Source organism: Egretta garzetta, unplaced genomic scaffold (assembly GCF_000687185.1).
Source record: "Egretta garzetta isolate BGI_Z169 unplaced genomic scaffold, ASM68718v1 scaffold419, whole genome shotgun sequence".
NCBI classification, from domain to species: Eukaryota; Metazoa; Chordata; class Aves; order Pelecaniformes; family Ardeidae; genus Egretta; species Egretta garzetta.
Genome location: NW_009260777.1, coordinates 479076 through 488929, shown reverse-complemented (window position 1 = coordinate 488929; position 9854 = coordinate 479076). Strand labels below are relative to the sequence as shown.

At 44.3% G+C, this 9854-nt stretch overlaps 2 protein-coding genes across 7 annotated transcripts in view; both read right to left on the bottom strand.

The window, feature by feature from the left end:
- Positions 1-883, bottom strand: part of LAMP5 (lysosomal associated membrane protein family member 5) — a 9512-nt gene extending 8629 nt beyond the window's left edge. Inside the window, exon 1 of the mRNA XM_009646368.1 lies at positions 758-883. Within this exon, the coding sequence (XP_009644663.1) occupies positions 758-883 (126 nt within the window). The remainder of the gene's footprint in view (positions 1-757) is intronic.
- A 4961-nt stretch (positions 884-5844) lies between these two features.
- The window catches only part of PLCB4 (phospholipase C beta 4), a 194689-nt gene continuing 190679 nt past the window's right edge, over positions 5845-9854 (bottom strand). For 5 of the 6 annotated variants that reach the window (XM_035901740.1, XM_035901741.1, XM_035901739.1 and 2 more), the window contains 2 exons: positions 8790-8826; positions 5845-5998 (listed from right to left, as the gene is read on the bottom strand). In XM_035901740.1, coding sequence (XP_035757633.1) covers positions 5910-5998; positions 8790-8826 — 126 coding nt within the window. In that variant the 3' untranslated portion in view covers positions 5845-5909. The remainder of the gene's footprint in view (positions 5999-8789; positions 8827-9854) is intronic. The other variant, XM_009646359.2, reaches the window with a different exon arrangement.

The following is a 9854-nucleotide window of genomic DNA, read 5'->3' as shown; positions in this document are numbered from 1 at the left end:
CTCCCTGCTCGGCCCCGGCGTGTCCGCGGCTGCTGCTGCTCCGAAAGGGTCCGCTCCGGAGGAAAGAAAGAAAAAAAGAAGAAATATTTTAAAAGGAGGAGAAAAAAAAATACCCTGAAACACCTCCTTTCTCAGGAGCTGCACAGGCTGCACTCTGCTGCGGAGTGGCGGGGAGGAGGGAGGGAGGAGAGTGTGTGGGTGTGTGGGGGGGAGGAGGAGGAGGAGGAGGAGGGGAGATGCCGGCGGAGCTGATGGAGGCGCCCGCGCTGAGGGACGGGACGTACGCGGAGGCAGGGCAGGGCGGAGGAATTCCCCCTCCCCCGGCGTGGGGGCCTCGCCGACCCCCGCGGAGGGGCTCTCGGGGATCCCCGCAGGGATCCCGGCGGAGAGCGAGGCCCTCGGGGGAGGGAGCCAGGGGGCCCGACCTGCCGCTGGAGCGGGGCCGCGCCCTGGGCGAGCCCTACCCCGAGCACACGGGCTGCCCCTTCGGTGCCGCGCCCGGCGGCTGCTCCGGCGGGAGACCTCCCGTCCCCGGGCAGCCCCAGGGCCGCTGGAGAGGGAAGGGAAGTAACCGCCGAACCGGGGCAGCGGGGGATGGAGGGGGGCTTATCTAGTCCAGCGCCGGCTGCTCACGGAGCGTCAGTAATTTCGGTGAAGGCCAACAGCTGCTTCGTGTTTTAATTTAGAAAGAAACGTACAGCTATTTTTGTGTGGCAAGGTCAGGAGCAAACCCTCTGGTAAACGGCCGCCCACGCACCCGAGTTCTTAAGATGTCGTGATGTACCACGACACCTGCCACACCGTGAAACGTGCCACCAGGTAGCGAGAGGAGCGGTCCCGACAGCACCGGGAAGGTGCAATGAAACAAAGCAGGCCGCGCCATGCCGGGCGCTGTTAGAGGGGGCGTTTCGGGCACCCCCGGGCTGCGACGCGGCCGAGCTGTGCGGGGCCGCCGGGCGAGGGGAGCGAGAGCAGCGCGGACCCGTCCCTGCCGGAGCCCCCAGCCGGGCACCTCGGTACTCCCCGCAAAACCGGCGCCAGCGCTACCTTCCTCTCAAGCCGGGGGTGGGGGGAGCGAAATGCCCCCCCGCCCCGGCTGGGCGGCAGAGGGGTCCCCGGGCAGGAACAGGCGTGTTCCCATCCCCGAGCCCCCGGCCGGTTTCCCGGGGGTGTGCAGCACCGCTGACACCCCCTGCCTTGCACCCCGCGGCTCCAGGGTTTCGCCTTAGCCTTTCGCTCGGCGATGCGACGTTAATATATATTTTTTTTTCACCTCTTATTGGGAGCTTTTACGGTCCTTAAATGCGTGCCCACCCTCACCCCGGTGCGAAGAGCACGTCCGAATATTTACAATTTACACTGACACCAGTCCCAGGAGCAGCAGGAGCCTACCCAAAGGTATTTTTTTCGTCAAAAGCCAAAAGGACAGCAGCTATTTGGAACGCGTGGCGTTAACGCGGATTCGCTAGCATTTCACATTGCTAGCTCAGGAAAAAGGCGTCTGGAGGCAACGGACCGGGGTTTTGTGAAGCCGGGTATTACAAGGTGAGTTTTGACTGAGGGAAGCTGCCCTTTCTCTGCCAGGGCACGCCGGCAGAGAGGGGTTTTCTTGCTGGGAATAGCTTTTTAAGAATAAAAGCAGATACTGAAGGAACATACTGATTTTTGTAGCTACTCTGTTAAAATTCCTTTTCTGATTGCTGTACATATTAAACATTATATTCTGACCATTTCCTCGCTCTCCCGATTAATCTACTGGTAATAGTTTCAGGGGACTATATAAAGGAAAAAAAAAAAAAAGAGTCTTCTGTATGAAGCTCTTTCACTGCAATAGATTGTATTTCTGTGATTCTAATGTCTGGCTTCCTCAGGTCTTTCACGGATGACCTCAGTATTTCACTAGCCTCTATTTTCTCCTTTAGATCCCAATTCAATTTACAATTTTTTGAGCTTCTAAGCCTCCAAATAAATACGTGAGCCTGAGCAGCTGCCCCTGCATCCAGCCTGCCTCGGAGGGTACCACGGGGAGCAGCTGGCAGAGAGCAGCTGTGTTAGAGACACGGGCCAGCCTGACCCACAGCCCCGAAGCCCCACAGCGGAGAACCGTGCTCACCCAGCACCTGCCGGCTGCGCAGCACAACAAAAAAGCCTTCGGCTTCAGTGACAATCTCCACTTCGAGCCTCCAGAGCCGTGTTTATCCTGCTCTCTGTGGCAAAAAAGGGAAGGCCTGAGATTCCCTAACACCAAGAAAGCCCCAGAACACTGACAGAGCAGAAAGGTCTCACCCAAGGGAGCCTGTGCAGCCTTAGCCGACCTGAAATGCTGTAACCAGGGCCAACTGATGGTCACAGATGGGACCACCTGGTGCCAGCCCTGCAAGCTGCCCTTTACCCCCAGCTGTGGAGACTGCCCATACATCTCTGAAGGCTGAATCCCCCTTGCTACCCCCCAGCCAGCCATAACTCTTACCAGCCTCCTTGCAGGGAGCACGCAGCACAGCAACAGTGGGGCTGTGGCACTGGGACCACTGCTGGCGCATCCCTAGGAGCGAGATTTGCTGGCCACACGGCTCTGGGATGCATCCATCACTGGCAGCTGGTTTCACAGGCAGCCTGTGGGCAGCGGCATGTGGAGTGTGCAAGGAAATCAGCCCCCGAGGGGTATTCTGCATCTCTGGTAATGCAGTTTGACTGCACTCAAGTGGAGCAGGGGTTAAACAGACCGCTACTTGGAAACAGTCAAGACCAACCCCCAAATTAGCAGGCTGACTGTGAGGCCAGGGTGTCATGACCCTCCCCATCACAGCTGCGCTGAATTTATCTGAAGAGATTCAGAGAGGGAGAATCTGCCACTTCCCTCGATGAAATTTCACTGAAGTGGAATCCATCACTCCAGTGGAGAATGACATTTTAAACTGCTTTAACTCAGTATCAATGTTCAAATTGATTAGCCTATTTCATCTCAATGGAAATTCTCACCTCATTACATTAGCGGCCAAACTTCAAATAATTTTTGAATCAAATACTACTTAAACAGTATTTCAAAATACTTAGCTGACAAAATTAATCACTTAATTTCAAATTACTGTCTGCGTTTTATGCTAAATTGTCAATGGATGAAATACGTAGCAGTTCTGGGAGCTGAGCCTGGAAGCTAAGGCTACCCAGCTCCATGGTTTCACAGAAGCACATTTTCTCTCTGACTTGATAAATGTCTTGCTCCTGGCTGAGCAGCGAGCACAGACTCCAAAGGAGGCTGTGAACAGTATTTTCTAGCCTTCCAAAACCAGCATATTCCCTGATGTGTAGGGTACTCACCAGGGAATTAAGACAGGTGGGTTTGATGTTCCTCAGAGAGGGACGTGAGCTGAACCCAAGTCCTCCACTTCCAGTTATTTCTTTAACAGGTAGGGCAGTGGTTTCCAGCCAGGCTGTAAGTGAGTCTAACAAAACTAGTAATGTTCAATGCTTCACCACCCGCTTCCCTCCATACCTGGTCTGTCATTTGCTTCTCCTCACTGGCTAGAAATCACTGCGGTAGGCTACGGTATAGAACTCCAGCTCACAGCACCGTCTCTACCAGCTCTGTTTTAGAAGACATTATTTTTCATTTAAAGGAAATATATATACATTAAAAAATCACTGCCTTTTTTGAGGTGCTGGCTCCTGTCCAGCATGCTCCGAGACTGCTGCTGCTCCCAGCTCCCTCCCTCCAGCACTCTGGAAAAGGACCAGCCAGGCTTAGAGAGCAGGGAGAGCTGCTCCCAGTAGTGCAGGCCCACCCAACTTGTCTTTAGAACATTACAGATCATAAGGAGCTGAAGATGCCTCCGTAGGTTAAGTGGCATCAGAATGGGAATTCTGAATAGGCATCACAAGTTTGTTTAAACCCTGCCTTAAACACCTAAAGACTTCACTGACCTCTGTCTGAATGAGTTGCATGCTCAAGGTAGTGCTGCTACACTGAACTCTGGTAGTTCTGCAGTGCCACGAGGACCAGTGCTGCACAATGCTTCTATCACTTAAAAGAAATAAGACTCCTTTGAATAAATAAGCTGTGATAGAAATATATTTTACACTATGTACATTTTTACAGGAAATAAAACTTGCTAAAAATCTGCAAGTAATAATACCACCACCTCCCCTACAATGCACTACAGTCAAAACTGAAGGTTTTAAATTTTTAAGGTTTTTATTAGAGAAGTTGAAAGTTTCATCTCAGGACTGACAATAACATAATTACCTCTTTTCATTTATTTTGTTTATAGGAATATGTAGAATTTGTTTGTACAAGCATATACAACAAAGTAATTGGTGCTTAGTACATTGAAATCAGGAATCTGATTTGTTCTAAACTACCAGTTTTCCATGCAGTCATCGTTGAATTGGCAGCATGGACAAATTCCAAGCGGAATGCTTACATGCATTGTTTTGCAATATAACTACAGCAAGCGCTGGAAACATGCAAATTAACACATTAGCAAATTGTTTTTATATCTAATGGACATAAAAAGGTTATTCCTGATATGAAATTCTGAAAATCTGCATAAATACTTCTGTGTAAAATTAAATTAGTTATGTACTTTTCTTTTACTACAAGTATCAAGAATGCCCACATAATTAATATACACACATATATATAGAGAGACCTTGTTATGCTAAAAGTCTTTGTAATTAATCAAACAATATTCTGTGCCATACTTCATATTCAGTATTTACCAGCTAGTAGAATGACTGTGGTCATATAGTAGGCATTGCAGTCTTAGTAGCATTTGTGTCACATGCAAACATACTCTTAGCATTTCTGTTTACTAATTTTATCACGTGGCAACATGTATGTGGTTTTCTACAACATTGTGATTCTGAAGTGTATAAATACTTTTTACATTTTCACAGTTACAAACTTTTTGCCAAAAGCCATTTAAACAATCTTTAAGTTACAATGAACTGTAATATCCGGGATCTGCCGTAGCAGGATCAAAAAGCAATTTCTATACAAGCAATGTAAGATGTAAACTTTTCTTAAAGTGCCTAATATGTAATTCCTTAGAGCACTGATCAGTTTTGGCACAAATACACTGTATTTCCCTCATGCTAACCATTGCAGTAACTTTTACAGGATATCTGCTTCGTTCAGACATGATACAGTTGATATGGCACTTGTGAATGACATCATTGGACTGCGGAAATACCCTGTCAAGTTACTGCTACAGTTGATGAATTTGGCTGATGACTGTACATATTGTACTTTTGAATATACGTAGTTAACTTTCAACTGCCTATTGTCTGCTGCCTCAAAAATACTTTGAAATATAATTTAAAATTGTCCAAACTCAACTCCTTACTATACTGATTATTACAGTGACTTAGCAGAAGTGGGCTTCATGACATCAGGTGCTGAGCATCTGATGAGTCGTTGCTTGTCAGGATCTGGCAGCATGGGCTTTCTACACAATGTATCACACATGAGAATACAAATGGTAAATAATATGACTTGACTACAGTTTTGTTGCCATTTGAGATGATGTTAAAAGTATCTGTTGCATTTCAAGGCTCTGATTGTGTAGTTCTGATGCAGGCAAGCTGCCTGTTGAGATACAGAAAGGAATACAGGACTGGGTTTAAAAACTGTCTTCATCTTCCAATTAGCGTTTTTCTGAACCAAGGAAATTCTTATCATGGAAATCCAACAAAGGAAATTCAGTGCCCAGTGTTAAAAAAAGAAATAATGCAAACCTTAAGACTTGGGGGTCCGTAGCTACACTTTATATACTAAAAACAAAAAACCCAAACCACTTCCTCCTCCCCTCCCCCCCCCCCCCCAAAAAAAAGCAAAAGGCCCACTTTTCAACCTCAGCAACACTAATTTGAATTTTGCTCTCATTCTACAGATGCTGTGTTCTCCAACTTCAATTTGCTTGTTGAGGCTTTAGACCACTGTTGCTGGCCTGCGATCCATCTCTGCTTCCAGCTTCACCATCTGCTGCATCTCCTTTGCCTGCAATCCAAAATAACCGCATGAAGCATTGCATTAGACCTTTTGTTCAAAATGAAGCATGTTTTACATGATAGTGTCTGAGTGAAATACAAGCAAAACACACTGAAGATATATGTAATAACATTATGTTTACCCCCCAGTGTCATTCTGTTTTCAAAATCAGATGTAATTCTTATGTCTACAAATATTTTTGATCCTATTCCAAGACTCATGGGTTGACTTTCTGAAGAAGTGTATGGTAAAATGCAAAGCTCCAATTTGGGGGAGGAAAACTAGGCAGATGCTGATTCAACTCTTTCTGCTGATAGGAAATGTCTCTGGGAACATGTGCTTCACTGCTGTTGTACAAGTACTGCGATGCATTATTTCCTGTATTGTTTAGAGAATTAATCTATGACCTGCAATCATTTCTTTCATAAAGACAATGAACAACAAAAATCCGTCAGTGTAACATCTTCCTTGCAGTAGGCAAGATTTTTTAATTTTTTTTTTTTTTTTAAATAATCTCCATCTGGCCTGGAGATCCTTATGACTACAGATGTAGTGTTTTTCACCTCAGGATTAGACTACTGCTCTATGCTCCATGGGATCACACACACTGAATCCACCTGAAGCTGCGTTGTGCAGAATACAGCAATGACTGTATGCCAGATCTCACTATAAACTCTGCATGCCTCGGGCTTTGCAAGCAGAGTTAAAGCACTGTATATAAATGGTAACTGGCCTGGGAACCCCCTGCTTAGAGAGCACTTCTAAAATTCCCTTCCTCTCCCCCTCTTTCTCCCTCCCCCCCCCCATGTGCACACACACACACACACTTACTGCTGCTGTGGCTGACTTACAGATTAAAACGTGCACTTTGGTTTGAAATTCTGCAGTTTAAAAAACTGGGAGTCACCATGTCTTCATGTTCTCTGAGGGTTCTCAATCTAGGAAGTTATTTAAATTCATATCCCAAAGGCCTCTGAATAAGCTGACCCAGAGGGCAAGCTAACCCATCTATCCTTACAACCAAGCTCCCAAGAGTTAGGACAGGCTGAGGAAGAGGCAAACCAAGCTAATATTTTTTCTTTGGTGCAACTGCTTTGTGCCCTAATGTAGGGAAGAATGGCCACTGGACTTGATTGTCCTCAAAAAATTATAAATACTGCTTAGACAGGGAACTTTGCTATGCAAGCTCCTACTTAAGGAGTCACCTATTCTGGATGTGCAAACACTTATTTGCATATGCTAAAATGGGCAGATGTAGAGCTAAAGTAATGAGATGCACAGCTATTCATTTTGCAAGGTAAATGTGGGTTTGTGCAGATGTGATATACGTGCCTTCTTGAAAAATCTAGCCCTGTACTTTCATAATCATCATCATCAACTTGGGGGAAAAAAGTAATTATGATAATAGCAAAGCAACTGTCATAAATATGATTAAAAATTAATCAACACTCTCCATTTAAATGAGTTAAAAGCTTGAAAGTAATGAAGAAATAATTTTAACATGAAAATATGGAAACATAACAAATAAATCAACATGTACAACCTCTTCTGAAATGTTGGCTGGATTTTTGCCTATGTGTGAAATGAAATTCCAGATAAAACAAACCCCTGTGTTTGTTTCTTAGTGACTCACACATTTCACATTTTAAGCTTGTGACTTAACTACCAGCACATAGTGTCCTATAAATATTCTGCATGCCAATATATGGCGTACGGAATTATTTTAGAGATAAGTTGGTTTCAAAGAACACATTAGCATAGGACGAGGATGCCCAGCTTTGCTAGTCTGAGGCTGGTTCAGACAGTGCATTCCAACGTGAACACACAAGGATGATACTTGAAGACGAGCCTTCTGGAAGGGAGTGTTGAAGCTACAGTGAATTCATGAAGTGAGTGGCAGTCAATGGACTCTGCTTTCAAGATGCTTGCTCTCCAGTGACATCTAAGACAGGCTAAGAACTATACACAGTAAAAGAGTATTTTCCCCCCCCTTGCCTAATGAATGCTTTTTTTCTTCATTTTAAGTCTATAAATAAATGTTGTTAAAGCGGGTGCTGTCAGACTCAGTGGTGCAAGATACAAGTATGTTATCAATTCACAAAAATATTTCAGATCAGACAATACTGTACAACTGGATTTTCAAGCCTAATACAACTATTTCCCTTGGTAAGACAAGGGTTAACAGAGATTTCTTGCGAGTAACGATTATTTAGGAAGCCACAGCAGCACAGCCACATGGTAAATATAATACCCATACCTTGTAACGTGTTCGATTTTGAAGTGAATTTTAAAGGACTGAAGCCTCTCTCCTTTAGACACTAAAAAGCTATTTCTAGCCACCTGTTCTATATTTTGCTATTCTTAGTGAGGAATTACTTATTACCATATGGATATATATGGATACCTTTTGTCCGTCTATCAGCATTAGCAGTTAATCATGTGTTATGTTAACACTAAAATAGTTTTCTTGGATCAACAGACATTTCTCACAGACACAGTTTAGAACTCTTAAGCGTATCTTTCGGTAATAACAGGTAATGTACAATTCAAGTTAATCTCTAAATATTTCCTCTGCACATCACTGCTCATATGCATCTGAATTTGGGACACTAAAGCACAAAATACTGTTAATATTGTGTCAGGCTCAAATATCTGTGTGCAAACAAGATTAACATTGTGTTCACTATGTCAATGGCACTTCCCAATGGTTGCATTTACAAGGAGGGCTCCAATGATGATGATTTAATTTAGAAGGAAAGCACACTGAAATAATAGTTTGCTTATTATACGTCCATCCTACCTTGTGTTTGAGACACTGCATGACAGGATTTCAAAAGCTGTTTGTACAAAAATAATAATGTCAAAATTGAGTAGTACAACAAGAAGCAAATTAAATGAATGAAAACTGAAGTGAGATTGAAAAATTAATGCAAGAAAAACATACATAAAACAAAACAAATTTAAATTCATAACAGTTTGTATTGAAGGCTGTTTCCACCCATAACTCTATTTTTCTACATTGTATATTTGTATGAAAAATCTCTTCTCTTGCTTGATCAGGAAAAAAAAAATGATGCTTTGAAATTTGCATTAAACAAGTACCACCTTTATCTTGATCCGACTAGCTTTCATACATCAATGTGTGTAACAATGAAACCAGACCCAGCAGGGGGTTTGCACTGGTGCACTTCTGGGGCTAAAAGGAAGTGGTCAAAACAGCAGGTATGAAAATACATGCTCTGATGGATCAAATTAGAGTGAGTTGAAAAGCTGTTAAGGACTGCCCCAATGGTGGAGGCCACCATATGCCCCCACAAAAGCAATAACCAGCATGTGAATGATCTTACTCATTTAATCATTGATGATTTAAGCTGGCTTCATGTCTGCCATGAAATGGAGTATGAGCAAGCTCATGTAGGCTGTTACCATTTCTCAGCAGTGGAAGCTGTAACCCCAGGTGAGGGAAGTACCTAATTGCTGAAAGAAGCAACTGCTTTAATGACTCACATTTATTTCCCAGCAACTTCCCTCTCTTATACATAACGTGTTTATTGTCCTGTGGTTAAAAGCACAACTACAGTTATTCCCTCTTGTCCTTATGTTTTAAAAAAATGGATCCAAAGCCCTCTGAAGCAAATAGAAAGAAACCACTGATAACACCTATCTCTGGATCAAGCGCATCATTTTTTGTCAACTGGCACAGTTTACAGGGAGTTCTCTGTCCTCTATACAGCAATGCTACAGATCTGCTGTAGCCTAACTGCCTTCCCCAGGTGCCTGCCTCCCCCGGGTGCCTGCCTCCCCTGCCTTTTGATTATGTGCAGATACTGCTCAGAAGCAGACTGACTGCCAGATCCATTCCTGC